Genomic DNA, 15,352 nt, shown 5'->3' with positions numbered 1-15,352 from the left:
ACCAGTACTGTAGCCTAAATAGTAAATATGTAACGCTACCAAAATTAGGCCTACTGTACCTTCTCGTATGGTTTGCCAGTAAATTTGTGAAGGTAGCATTGGTCAATTTGAAGATCCCCAATCTTTGTTCCAGTTAGCGTTGTGCGGTAGTGCAAATTTCACACAACCTGTAGTGTTGCAACATGAATCCCGGTATCGTAACTACAACCAAGATATTCCTCAACTTTCATCTATGGTTCAAAGCACATAGTTACGAGACTATCAAAGTCATACATTCAATATGCATAGCCTAGGCTATGTACAGTACATACTCTTACACGCATGGTTATCAAGAAATAAAAAATAACAAGCTATATAAGGCCCTTTGTTTTTTAACATACACTTTCAAAAAGAAAAGCACAAACCTTGGAAAAAACAACCCACATCATCCTTCATTCATACTCGAAGTACGATATTGGATTAACACGTTCGCACGTGGATTAAACTTGTAATCTGTACACAAACAGAAATTGGGGGTTCCCCACTATTCCATGATATTGGATATGAAGGGCAAACCTTCAAGTTCAAAAGTTCATAATGAAAAGTTTTCAACTATCAACAAGTCACCACGTGTTTGGAACTTCAGACAAAAAGAATGTAACATAGGGGCTATCAATACGGGTTTATAAACTACATACATAAGAATAGTACAGATTAATTATACTGTTCATCGGCTGTTGTTTACTCCAGAAAATATACTTTCAATACGAACAATAACCATCTTTCGTACAAAAGTTCTTAAAAATTAAAATTAGCAAAAGATAACTATAAATGACATCGTGGAACCCCCGCAGTAATAAACGAATCCATTTCATTATAGCATCAAACCTCAAGTACCGTACTGCACTGTGTGTACCAGTACCGTAGCCTAGGCTATAATAATATACAGTTCCGGGCGAAGATGGATTTAAACTAGATTTACTCCCTGTGGTTTTGGCTCAAAATTTATTAAATCGTTATAATTATAATACCAAAATGATGTGAAATGCATAAGGGTAAGATTTTGTACGTGGTAACCTTCATAATCATCGTTTCAAAATTTCAGAATAACTTTGAGGTCCCGTAACATGCTGAGCCCAAGTATCGTTCGATATTTGGTGTAGCCTAGGTCCAAATTACTACGTGAAAAGTTGATTCCTCATTGGTCTAGGCCAGTACGTAAATTGATCAGATATTATTCAAACTAAGAACACTGAAACCAGAAATAAACGTGTTTTCTTTTCTATATTTCAAATAGTAACACGTAGATATTTTCATTATGTCCGCGATTCCTGGGAATGATACCGAAATGAATGTAATAACCGGTTGTTTTCCCAATATCGGTAGTAGTTACACATCGCACTGTGATCGGGACTAGTCAATACCGGGGTCGGAATACCGGGATTCACTTGACTACCAGGATCCCGCACAACATTTTGGAGACCCAGTCTACGTAGCACCAGCTCAAGTACACTTTTGATGGCTGCAATTCTCTATCACGTTTTCGCTTACTGATTTTGACATCTGGACCAACCATAAAGCAGCCTGGGCCTTGCACCCGCTGACCCGCATTTAGTGTCCAGATACGGCCTTCTTTTCCAGAACCCTCAGACATGCTTATATTGATATGCTGAATATCATTAAGACCATCCACCATTATAAGCAGGATTGATCACAAATAAAAGACAGCCAGGCCAAAAATTTATAATGATATCAATGTTACGAGCAGTACCATCCTCTTTGCAAGTAGCCTATTGTACAATATTAATTCTCAATTACATGTACAATGTATACAGTAGTGACCCAAGTATAACGTACGTGCGTTATGCTTAAACACTGCATGTAAACTGTGCTATATACAGTAGTACGTACAAACACACACAGGATGTACACTGTATGCATACTGTAGCAGTACATTTTATATACAGTATTACATGACAACAGTGAACCATGTGGGTAACGGTGAACCACCGAAACCTATGAAATTGGCCCGCCCTCTACAAAGTATCCTAGCTTAGAGGGTACCTTTAATGACTTTCAAATTTATGACTTTGGATCCAAATCTGCTCCTACAATCTGGTTGAGTCTACATCATCATGGCTTGGCAGGTAAAGGTGCTCTCCATCAACGTGGCATTCCCAGCAATTTCTTTGTGTATCTAAAGGCAGTGGCCAAATTTGAGTAACGATACAGTATCCAATCAGGGAACGTTACTTTCTGTAACAAATCGTTTAGAGATCTCCTGATTGGGATTGCTACCAGAAAACTTGAACATTTTACCACAGCAGTGATTATGCAACTTTACCAAGAACAAGGAAGTCCTGTCCTAAAGAAACAACCAATATGCTAGTTGATATCTAATTGATAAACAAAGAAAAACTGCAGAAGAAACAATGAACTTCTGTTATGATGCACACAGTCACACTGTTAAATGTTAAGTAAATAGATACACTTAAGCCAGCAGCTTCTTAAAAGTGATGTAATGGAAAATTAAAGTTCAAGCAATCTTCCCTTCTTGAGCTATCGTGTTTAAAACATTTTCACAATTTGATCCCTAGTGAACCCAAATGAACTTTGACCACCACACATCATTAGATATCATGGAAAAAGGTTTTCTGAGTGACCTCAAATGATAATTGACCTCACAAGCAACAGGATTCTTGTACTCAATATGACAAATCCTATACCATGTATGAAAGTACTGTATCCATGATTTCTACTATGAGAAATCATGTTTTAAAGGTTTTCAGGCCTGGACACTGAAATATTTAAAAGTATTGGCTATTAGGCGACTGTGACTAAAAATCTACTCGCCAAAATGCAAAATTCACTCACCACTATGACTGCTGTTCAAATCCTTATAGTACAGATCTACAACATTAATACTTTCTATAAACAAAATGTTAGTCACTTAGGCAGATACATGGTGCTATGTTATTGTATATTGGAAAATAATGTTTCTGTGCAGTATGAATTTTGAACTGTTTTCCACCAAAAGTAAGTGATGAACGATGTAATACATGTGGCAGAATAAAAAATAAGCAGCTACAGTAGGCCTGCTGTAGTGTCTCAAACAAGTAAAAATAAAGCATCTTCAAAAATACCTACGAAGGTAGCTTGGCTTCTGTTACATTTGGGCTCCTCTAGTACTAGGCATATTCTATACAGTACTTAGCTAGGTGTGTGCGAGTCCTAAGCCTATACAGTACCTCATTACAACTTTGCACCACTACTCGATTAGCGTGATTCGTACATGGTGTGCCAAAAATATTACTATTACTCCATTACACTGCCTAAATCAAAGTGATCTTTAACGCAATGAAAATCTAAGGTTGACAAAGCATCTATCTTCCACTCTCAACCGGTGTCGAGTGACATCTTTGCAAAACATCCTAGCAGCTAGAACAGCAAACTTGTCTCAAAACTCCTTAATTGTTGTTTATTTTGCGAATTATGACTGATGGCATGTAGGAAATGCCTTAAGAAATAATTTAGAGATGTTTTGCCACCTAAAGTGTACTCTGACACGAAACATTGTTTCCTTCACGCTTTTGTGTTAACGAACCCGATTTTACCTTACCATTGTACATACAAGCAGTATATGAACTTTTATTCACATGTACAGGTATGTATGGAGTGCCAATTTAATAGCGACACAGTTAATTCAATGCCATTTTGGTCACTGATTTGCTGATACTATCTACAGTTACCCATAAGCTAATTTCCAATTGCCTGCAACCTCTCCTATTCTTATGAGACATGTTATCAAATAGGCTGGTCAGTTGGAGATACGGTAGAACGGGTAGATTATGAACAAGCTTTCCACATTTTGACCTCTGGTGACTCCAAATGACTGCTCTGGAACCACTATTGAGATCTACAATGCTTATACAGTAGGTTTCGGTTTGGTACTAGTTTTGCAAGTTTCTTGATGTGCTCAGCAGGAAATAATTGCTGGTATACCTTTACAGTACAGTATGTAAACAATTTTGTGCAAGTTTTTGCAAATCTTATTGTGGGCTAATTTTATAAGATTGTTACCTGTAACATGATGTAACATCCTGCCCATTTTCACCAACTAATGATGGAATAATAGACATGATAAGTAATGGTGAGCAGGCTAAACATTTTCTCAAAAGCTTGTAGATACAGTACTGTATATCATGAGTTGTAAATTTTTGGCATACAATATTGTGGGCCCAAAGAACATGAAAGGGGAGGATAATGTCATGCCAAGGAAACTGAAGCACAAGTTTTTTTGTGATGCTGTGTTAGTAAGTAGCTGGACAGTATTGGTGGGTAATAGAAACACTGTATGGTCAGAAGTATTTGACCAGAACATTTGACGCAAATGGTAATTCGTACACTGCATTTTGGTTCATAAAATGCCAGATATGTGGCAGTAGTATGCACTTTCATCCAGGAATGAAAAAAGCATTTAACAGACAAATATATGCCTAGCATTCTAAGATAAGGATACCTTCCCATTCAGTTATTATTTATTCACTTGCCCCAAAAACCAAGTTCTTGTGTAGGCTACTGTATTATCGCTTGGTTGATGAGTCACACAAATGATATCTCAAGCTAGCTTATAATAAGTCATGGATTTTAATTCCTGTATGAAATGAGTACAGTGTGGTGTAAGTGGAACACTGCCATTCAACAGGTTCCATTTTTTGGTTTTGATGATAATCATAACCTATGCAGTCAGCATGAGAGTGTGTGTGTGGGTGACGACTCGCTTGTAAACACGATATCTCAAGAAGGGAAGCTTGGACCAATGCCATATTTGGTGTATATGAGTACCACATTGAGTAGAAGAACCCTATTGTTTGTGGGGAGGCCAAAGGTCATTTGGGGTCACCAGAGTCCAAATTGTGGAAACCTTGTTTCATATCTACCGTATCTCCTAGTAAATTACACTTGCATTACGCCTACAGGTACCTAATTAGAATAGGAGGCTGTTGGCCATTGGAAATTACTTTTTGGGCTTCCGTAGAATCAGGTAAAATTTTGTGAACAAAGTCCCATAGGTTACGTCGATAAAGGTGCCTACTTTCGCTAATACATTGCATGCAAAATGGTGTACTCAGTTGTACACACAGCAGTGCTGTTGGAAGTTTTCCTTTGTATTTTGCACTTGTCGAGATTCACTGCCAAATAAAAAAGTTTGGATGTAATTTTGTTGAGGAAATGATGCTTAGTTAGATTTTTGACTACATGACCAAACTCAATGGGAATTAATTGTGTAAAATGGTCTTAGTTTGGCAGTGAGTTTGCACAATCTGTGTCTGGAATAGCTCGACCTTAAAAGTAATGTTCGTCTTCCGTCACGTTTATGATTATATGGGACAAATTGAACAAACCTGGCTAGGCCTATTGCCAGTTCTATGTAGTCTAGGCCAACAACGGGTAAAAGTTGGGTTCCTTAACACAACAACTTAAAGAGCACCAGTCCAAAAACCAATACTATTCAGATGGCAACAAAAAACCCTACATTATCCTTTAGGGCATTTGTCCACTGGCTATCAGTCATAATGCCCAAAATATACAACAGTTTAAGGAGTTTTGAGAAAATTTGCTGTTGTTGCTGCTAGGTTTTTTTGGAAAATAGATGCTCTTATACAGTAACCCTAGATTTTCATTGCTTTGAAGATCGCTTTGATTAACACAGTGTAATGGAGTGATAGCGATGTTTTTTCGACACCACTCTTTAGCTAAAAGACAAGATAAATAATTGGGAAAATATACAAAAACGTCCGAATCGAGAAGCGGTTCAAAGTATGTATAGGCTTAGGACTCGCACACACCTAGCTAATGTACAGTATATGCCTAGTGCACTAGTGGAACACTAATGTACAGTAACAGAAGCCAAGCTATCTTCATAGGTATTTTTGTAGATGTTTTACATTTAACTGTTTGAGACAACAGTAGGCCTAGCTGCTTATTTATGATTCTGCAACATGTTTTACTTTTTTCAACACTTTTTTTTAGTGGAAGAAAGTTTAAATGTCATAGTGTACAGAAACATAATTTTCTAATTTGCAATTACGTAGCACCATGTATCTGCCTAAGTGAAATTTTGCGAGTAGATTTTTAGTCACGGTTGCCAAATCAAACACTTTAAAAAAATGTTTGCTTGAAAACCTTGAAAACATGATTTCTCATGGTAGAAAGCATGGATACTTTTCATACATGGTATATAGGTTTGCCATACTGTACATAGCTCAAGAATCCTGTTGCTTGTGAGGTCCAATCTCATTTGAGGTCAAACTCTGATAATCCTGGTGCATGATATCAAACAATGGGAATTGTGGATACCTCTCATACTTGGTGCATAACATTGAGTGCTAGACCCTATTGTTTTTGGTGGAGGTGTGTATTGCCATGTACAGTAGACTGACCTGTGTTTATAATGCCATATTGTAATTGTATTAAAATGGTGGTTGGGCCATTTTTGGTTCCTTGCTTTAGCAAAAAGAACCTATGTATTCAGGTTGGCGTGTAGGTGTCTGCGTGTCTGTGTGTGCGTTTGTGACACTTGCTCGGGTACATTGTAACTCAACAAGGGAAAGTTGAACTTAACTCAAACTTGGTATATAGATCGGCCATAGTGAGAAGGTGTGCCCTATTGTTTTTGGTGCCTGTGAAGGTCACCAAAGGTCAGTTAGAGGTCAAAAACCAAAATATTGAAAATAGCAATAACTCCCATTGACAGGGTCCGACATGGTTGATATTTTAGGAGTAGTTGTGAATGGGGTAAGGGATCGTTTTCAAACATAATTGTCATGTGATCGAAGGTCAGCAAAGGTCAATCAGGGGTCAAAAACTGGTATTTTTGCAATAACTTGAGAACAAAATGTCTGTCAAGGTTGGGAGTTACGCTATTGTAATCCAATAGTCGACCTGCATATGGGTGACCTTTGACCTCAGGTTGACCTCCAGTGACCTGTATTAGTTTCTTTCTAGTTGATTAATTGAATGTTCTTGGCCATATTCCGATCTAAATTGTCCATAAGTTGACTCCTCTGCAACCTTTGCGTGCGAAATTATTAGAGATCAAGGTTCGTTTGGTTTTGTTAAAATTCTTAATAAGTACAGTTAAGATGATTCTGTGAGTTCTGTAAAAAAAGCCAACTCTTGCTCATATCAGTCACCTGGACCTCAACATGTTCTCAAAAGGACCAAGGGTTGATTTGTGATATTTTTGGCAATAATATTGTGTGTGTACATCGGTCGGTCCACATAACAATTTTAGGACAGTGCTGCTCCCTTGTAAATATTCTTTACCAGCAAGGAACCATAGTGCCCTAGGGCTCTTGTTGTATTGTAACCCTACTGTAGTTCTTGTTACTAACAAGCAAAAGCCTAGTGCAATGAAGTCATCGAAAGCTCAATGCATTTTGCATTCTGGTTTATAGTCCCATATGTAGTTCCTACCTGCCACTAATCTAGGCTAGGGTCTCATAGTTTCCACCCTCCTGTGGCTGCATTGTATGTGGGATCATTTGTAAAACAACAACAAAATAACAAGATTGTGTCTGTAACTTGTTTGGTCTTTCCATTTAACCCTGTCTGAATTGCTGGTTTTCATTGACTCAGAGATTGTACACCAAGCATACAGTAGGTAGGTGTATTATAATAGTGGAATGGAGCAGAAATGCAGGGAATAAAACTGTTTTTGTTATACCTTCAGTAGCCAAATACCAGGGAGCTGCTTATACTTTTGTAGTGTTACATACAGTTATATAAATTAGCTATACCTATTGAGCTCTACTTTGATGCTGCACCTTTCGGCCCCAGATAAGTACTGTAAAGAAAATTTAAGCTTGTCAAAGAATTATTTTACCTAAAATTATGGCACCTTTCTATGAAATTCTCATTACAACATTTTATAGTGGCTTGTATCCGGTGGGTTCATTCTCTATTTCTCAGAACTGCTTTCCCGACCGTGTGCTCATGCTTGCAGGTAGTCTCTGATTGGCTTTTAGTTCTTTTACTGTGCTGCACTCACTCGCGTTGGATATGTGTGCTAGACAGCCAGCTCATCAAAATGAGGCAAAGACAGGTGTAGCTTTTCTGTATTTCCCCACTTGTATTTGTGTGGTACAACTGTGAAACAATGTAAATGATTCATAATAACACCACAAAATTACGTAATTAATTAATAACTAAATGCGATAATGATTGTGCTCCAAATAGTGTCGTGCTAACATTGTCATTTAAGAATAATGTACAGTAACTAAGACTGAGTATGATAGACACAAGAATAAAGTCAGTAATTACTTCTAATAACCCTATTACAAAATGCACCTTCAGATTAACTAACTGATTAACATATTAATTTAGCCGATAACACCCAGGAACTGGAAGATAGAAACTACAAGGACTAAATAAATTAATTAATTAGAACAGGAAGTATAATATTACATCCGATACCTAACAAAACTTGATTCACAAGTAATGATAACGATGAGCAAACACATAGTATGTGACTGTGCTCTCATGGCACATGTACTGAGTTGCCGATAATTAAGGTGATTATATACGCCTAATATGTGGTCAACATTTTAAACAAATGATATCACCTCAGTAACAGGTCATTTTCGAATTCTAGTGAATAAAAACAAATCATTGAGTACTTACGAACTATTAATTAGCCAGGACAAAAACTGTAAACGCAAAAGAGAGGCTGGTAGGCATATAATAATGCGTTGCCACCAAAAAACACAAAAAACTGGATTCAGCAGTGTACAACCTGCTGAAACAAACTGTCTCAAACAACTGTAGTAAAGTATTGAGAAAATTGCAAAAGATTAGCCGAGGGAGAAAATACCAATCTTACCTTATATAGCTATTAATGGCATTGAAGACACGCCCCAAGCCAAGTGCCGCGCTCTGATAAAGTTAACTTTCCGTTGCTTGCAAGTGAAGGTTTCTTCTTGTCGCTGCAAAATGCATACAGTAATAAAACGTGATACCTTGTTATCTTTTATCTAGTCCTGAGATGTCCATCGCTGCTATGTACACTGTGTTGTGGGTATGGACCGTAGCTGTATGTATTGACTGTATACTAGTGTCTAATTACTGACGGTAGCAAGCTGTGTGTGTATTTTCTGCAATCGATGGTGGTGTCTAACACTTCTGTTACACCTCATTTGAAACTAGGTCAGATAACCAGCATGAGACGTATCTTTGTGCACGAGTCTTCACACCCTTTAAAAGGATTGTCTGGTAGCCCTAAGAAGTTACCTTAAAAACTGATAAATAAGTATGAGAACGCTAATGTTGCATTTGACAGAGAAACGATTTTTTGGTTCCTTGCTTTTTGCAAAGCAAGGAACCTATGCGTTCAACTTGGCGTGTGTGTGTATGTGTGTGTGTATGCGTGTGTGTGTGTGTGTGTGTGTGTGTATGTGACGCTTGGCTTGTGTACACGATATCTCAATAAGGAAATGATGTATCATGATCAAACTTGCTGGGTGGATAGCCCTTAGTGAGAGGAAGATCCCTATTGTTTTTGGTGCCCGCAAAGGTCACCAAAGGTCAGTTAGATGCCAAAAACCAATATATTAAAAACAGCAATAACTCCCGTTGACAGGGTCCGACATGGTTGATATTTTGGGAGTAGTTGTGAATGGGGTAAGGGATCGTTTCCAAACCTAACAGTAATGTGATCGAAGGTCAACAAAGGTCAATTAATGATAAAAAACTAGTATTTTTGCGATAACTTGAGAACGAAACGTCCGTTAGGGTTGGGAGTTGCTTCAATGCTATCCAATTGTCGACCCGCATCTGGGTGACCCTTGACCTCAATTTGACCTCTGGTGACCTTTACGTGTTTTTTGGGATTTTTACAGTTTTGATGCTATTTTCAGATGTCAAAGGTACCTTCTGATCATAAATGTCAATAGGTTGACCCCGTGTGACCTTTATGTGCGAAGTTATATGGGGTCAAAGTTTTTCGGTCGGAGTTAGGATGGTTGTACAGACTTGTCGTTTTGTTTTTTGGAATCAGGAGATTAAACTACATCTGAAACCAAGGTCAAAAGGTCAAAGGTCACATTAGAAAAAATATGCTTATTTTGGGAGGAAACAAGCAAAACAGAAAATGTTTGGTTTTGATGCTAGATTTGGATATCAAAGGTACCTTCCGATCAAAAATGTCAATTGGTTGACACCCGTGTGACCTTCGTGTGCGAAGTTATACAAGGTCAAAGTTAATTTTCAGGCATTTAATGCAACAACTCCCAGTTCCAAGGTGTGACATGGTTGATATTTTTGGACAAGTTGCAAATGGTATAGGGGAATATTTTCAAATTTAACGGTCATGTGATCCGAGGTCACCAAAGGTCAATTAATGTTAAAAAACTAGTATTTTAGGGGTAGAAAATGGGCAAAGAAAAAATGTTTGAATTTGTATAGTTTGATGCTCTATTTTGGTCTCATCAATCAAAAATGTCAATAAGTTGACCCAAGGTGACCTTTGTATGTTAAGTTATATGAGGTCAAAGTTAATTTTCAGACATTTAGTGTAATAGCTCCCAGTGCCAAGGTGTTACACAGTTGATATTTTGAGACAAGTTGCAAATGGTACAGGGGAATATTTTCAAACTTAACGGTCATGTGATCCGAGGTCACCAAAGGTCAATTAATGACAAAAAACTAGTATTTTTGCGATAACTTGAGAACAAATTGTCCGTTAGGGTTGGGAGTTGCTTCAATGTAATCCAATTGTCGACCTGCATCGGGGTGACCCTTGACCTCAATTTGACCTCTGGTGACCTTTTCGTGTTTTGTGGATTTTTACAGTTTCGATGCTATTTTCAGATGTCAAAGGTACCTTCTGATCATAAATGTCAATGGGTTGACCCCCGTGTGACCTTCGTGTGCGAAGTTATATGAGGTCAAAGTTAATTTTCAGACATTTAATGCAATAACTCCCAGTGCCAAGGTGTGACAAGGTTGATATTTTTGGAGTAGTTGCAAATGGTATAGGGGAATATTTTCAAACTTAACGGTCATGTGATACAAGGTCACCAAAGGTCAATTAATGACAAAAAACTAGTATTTTTGCGATAACTTGAGAACAAATTGTCTGTTAGGGTTGGGAGTTGCTTCAATGTAATCCAATTGTCGACCCGCATCTGGGTGACCCTTGACCTCAACTTGACCTCTGGTGACCTTTTCGTGTTTTATGGATTTTTACAGTTTCGTTTTCGAAGTTATATGAGGTCAAAGTTAATTTTCAGACATTTAATGCAATAACTCCCAGTGCCAAGGTGTGACAAGGTTGATTTTTTGGGACAAGTTGCAAATGGTATAGGGGAATATTTTCAAACTTAACGGTCATGTCATCTGAGGTCACCAATGTTATCATATCTGTTGACACGCTTGTAGGTCTCTTATATTTCTTACATTTTCGACGCCATATTTAGATCTCAAAAGTGCTTTTTGATCAAAAATCCGATCACATTTTGTGATCACAAAAGTGTTGGCTTTAGTGTTGGTTACTTTATGGGAACATGTAGGACCACAATTACTTGGACTATTTGAGCCCAATCTTGCTTGATAATATTATGTGTATTGTCATATACCCCAAGCAAGGAACCACAGTGCCCTTGGGCTCTTGTTAATCGTTAAGGATGGACATTTCAAATATGATTTGAATAGTAACGAACGTGACGTCATTCAGATTGCGACATAACCCACGCTCCGTACAGTACCTATAGTACTCACTAGGGATGCACCGGATATCCGGCCGGATCTTTTTCAAAATCTGGCCTGGGTATTAGTATTAACTTAAATCAATGTAAACTATTTCCAAAAATTAATAAAAACATTCAAAGTAAGGAAAATTAGGTTTAACATGTTTAATTTAATTTTCTCAATGGTCTGACCTACTGTTTCTAAAGATCAACCAAAATAATACAACTACTGTAATAATATGAAGTTTTTTTTATTTTTTTATTTTTACAGATAATATTGCAGTGTAAAAATTTGTTACCTAATACTGAATAATAAAAGACAATTCTAAATCCAGATAGAATTGTTATTACAACAATTGAATAATCTTTTAATTCAGTATAAAGTATGAGATTTGTGAAATGTAGCTTCCCGTTTTAAAACAAACTTCATAGGTAGTATGCAGTATTTTTCCAGCAAACAAATTAACATACTGTATCATGCTTGTCAACAATTATATTGTAGTTATTTTATTAAAGAATGTAGATTACACCACTTCAAGTCATTTAATCTCATAAATGGGGTCTTAATTTCACCTTCTTTATAGTATGCGTATACCTCACCTAAGATTTGCTCCTTGTTTCATACTTCTACTTCTTATTAATGATTTTCTTTTGTGTAATGAAAATATCTGGTTCCGGCCGGATTTTATCAGGCCGGATTTCATGTACTATCCGGCAACATCTGGTTCGGGCCGGATCCAAAAATTTGGATCGGGTGCATCCCTATGAATACAACAAACACCGTGTTTGTATACAGATTAATTTCTTCCTTAATTTTCGGTGAAATTTTTTATTAATTATATATGTTTTTAAAAACTCTTTAAGCCGCCATATACAGTATGTAGTAGATCGGTGGTTTTGTGATCTTTGTGTAACACAAGATAAGTTTGAACAGCAGACTCTTCGTTGTTTACATTGCGATGTTCAGCTCCAATGCGAAGAATGTTCACATATACGTAGTCTACTCTAACGTTTACAATCTGGCAGTTCTGCCAATCTGCTCTGACATCGATTCGGCCATGTTTCATCTTTCGGTGTTCCGTATACTTTTCAAGTTTCCTTTTACTGTGAAGTTGATCCGTGTATTTTATTTAAACGATTTTGAAGAACAGTTTATGAACTGTGGTTTAAGTGTGAGAGTGTACTATTTGCAACGCTATTTACGTATGCCAACTGGGCATGGTATACTAGGCTGTATACGTTCACGATATGTACGTAATATATAATAGGCTATCACCTGGCTATCACACGATAGTGTATTTGCTGCGGAAATAGGAGTGCTAACTTCAAGTCGCTCGTTTTGCCCATTTGCCTGCGCTACGTCAATTACCAAATTGATGCGTGCGAACAAACAATTCTTTGGTGAGAAACTGGTGAATTTAGTTGAAAATTACCAACCTCCCTATTTTCCCCTTATTCTCCTGTTTTTTTGGCCCTGAAATATGTTATTCTCCCTATTTTGGGGTCAAACAGGTTGACAGGTCTGATATAGTTACATGTAAGCTAACAAACTGAACCACATGGACAGGGAGGGTGGTTGTGATTTGTTGTTACCACAATGTCTGATTGGAATTTGATGGATTTTATACTTTTCCTCATAATCAGATGGCTGATGCAATGGAGATGATGATCCTCAGCATTATTGGCCCAGAACTTAAGTGTAAATGGAACTTGACACTCATCCAGGAAGCAAGTATCACTACTGTTGTATTTCTGGGAATGTTTGTTAGCTCAACATTTTGGGGTCAGCTCTGTGACAAATTTGGCCGCAGAGTGGTAAGTTAATATTTTGAGTGTTGTAGTAAACCTGACATAAATTCCTTTAGACTTTTCATAAGGCTCATGTCATGTTCTGTTCATATTATTATATAAATAAACAAACCTTACTTCTTACTGCATATGTCATAGTATTGTGGTCTACAAAAAATACTGGACATTCATTCTTTAAATCTGCTGGTGCAAGTTGCAATGATTTAACATGCAGTGTGTTAGTTCCAACCCACCCCCTTAATGAAAATTTTTAGATGCACAATTTGAGGAATTGAATCCAAACATTACTAGCTACAGCACACATAAACAGTCCTTAAGAGAAGGAGTATCATTTGTTCAAGTATTGTAGTCAATTAACTGATTGTGTCATTCTATATACAGCTTACTTCAGTGCAATTTCATTTGTATTTTCATATGCTTTATCCTTTATTTACAGGGCCTGATATTGACTTCTTTGGTAGTTTTTTACTTTGGAGTTTTAAGTGGATTTGCTCCAAGCTATGCATGGCTGCTGATTATTCGGTTCCTTGTTGGATTTGGAATTGGTGGAGCACCTCAGTCGTACGTATTTGAGTTCTCTGTGCTTTATTATTTTATCATTTGACAGTGCTTATGTACTGTTGATATACTGGTATTCAATTTATCTGGCACAACATAATATAGCTCCTTTAAACAGGATACTCATGTTTTACCTGCTTAGCTAATACACATAAATGACACATGTGAAGGCAGACCAATTTGGTTTGTTTCTGAATTACCTATCTTTTCATTGAGCCATAGCCTATGAGCTGCTTAAGAAATTTTGAATTGATGCAGTTGAACACTACTAATTTAACAAGTGCTGCCAATATGCTATCACTAGGCTTTGAATATACAGAAACTCCTAAAGGTCTACAGACACCTATCAACAGCATTGTCCTAATCAGTCTAATCATCATTAAAAATCAGCAACTCCATCATAATTCATCAAAGATTGATAATTTTACAAGTCATTTCTTAATTTTAGTGTTATTTATGAATAACATTAGCTAATTATGCATATTGATGATGTAAAGGGAGTGACTGCCTAATTTTCTGTTATGTTATCCCTTTTCACAACCATGTTTCAAGGACACTGAACACAGTTTCGTGGCCTTAGGCGATTTTAAAGACTTCTTTTATCTTCTTCTAATGTTTTTATTAGAATTTTTTGATATTTCTCACAACTTTTGTAAAGATTTGGAAGCCAGTCACTCGTTAATACCCAAACCAGCAAGTTTTGGTTTTTTTTGGGTCTTTGACCAATGACATCACCAATCACACTGGCACAAGTTTTCATGACCAGGCACCTTCCCAACCCCGGTCAAGAAGTAGTTTGTGACACACCTTTTCTGCTCACACACTCTCACACACACACACACGTACATACACACACACACTCACTCACTCACACACTCACACAGTTCCTCACATTTCTGATGTGTGGTTAAGTACAATAACTCATCTCCCTATACATTACATGAAGGGTGATGAGATAATAAGTATTTTATCTTCACAACATTTGGGTTAATTTGCAACCCTACATTATTCAAGTGTGCAACTTATAACAATGATTGTTACCTTTTTTTTCCACAGAGTTACGCTTTATGCTGAATATTTACCATCAAAGGTTCGCGGTATATGTGTTATTTTCATTGAGGTATGTATGTTTCTTAATCTCTGAGCAAAAGTATCATCAAGCCCAGCAATCTGTGGGCAGAATCATTAAGAGCCAAGTCCGACCTCCTTCTGAAGTTTCCATAAAATTTCTATTGCATTCACTTCCGAATAAAGAATTT

General features: G+C 37.1%; 1 protein-coding gene across 3 annotated transcripts in view; it reads left to right on the top strand.

Annotated features, from left to right (window-relative positions):
* LOC139980742 (synaptic vesicle 2-related protein-like) overlaps window positions 1-15,352 on the top strand; it is a 54,561-nt gene that overhangs the window by 17,454 nt on the left and 21,755 nt on the right. For all 3 annotated transcript variants that reach the window (XM_071992631.1, XM_071992630.1, XM_071992632.1), the window contains 3 exons: window positions 13,371-13,541; window positions 13,972-14,096; window positions 15,150-15,213. In XM_071992631.1, coding sequence (XP_071848732.1) covers window positions 13,371-13,541; window positions 13,972-14,096; window positions 15,150-15,213 — 360 coding nt within the window. The remainder of the gene's footprint in view (window positions 1-13,370; window positions 13,542-13,971; window positions 14,097-15,149; window positions 15,214-15,352) is intronic.

The sequence above is a fragment of the Apostichopus japonicus genome, chromosome 15, assembly GCF_037975245.1.
Source record: "Apostichopus japonicus isolate 1M-3 chromosome 15, ASM3797524v1, whole genome shotgun sequence".
Lineage (NCBI taxonomy): Eukaryota > Metazoa > Echinodermata > Holothuroidea > Aspidochirotida > Stichopodidae > Apostichopus > Apostichopus japonicus.
This window is presented reverse-complemented; position numbering and strand designations above follow the sequence as displayed.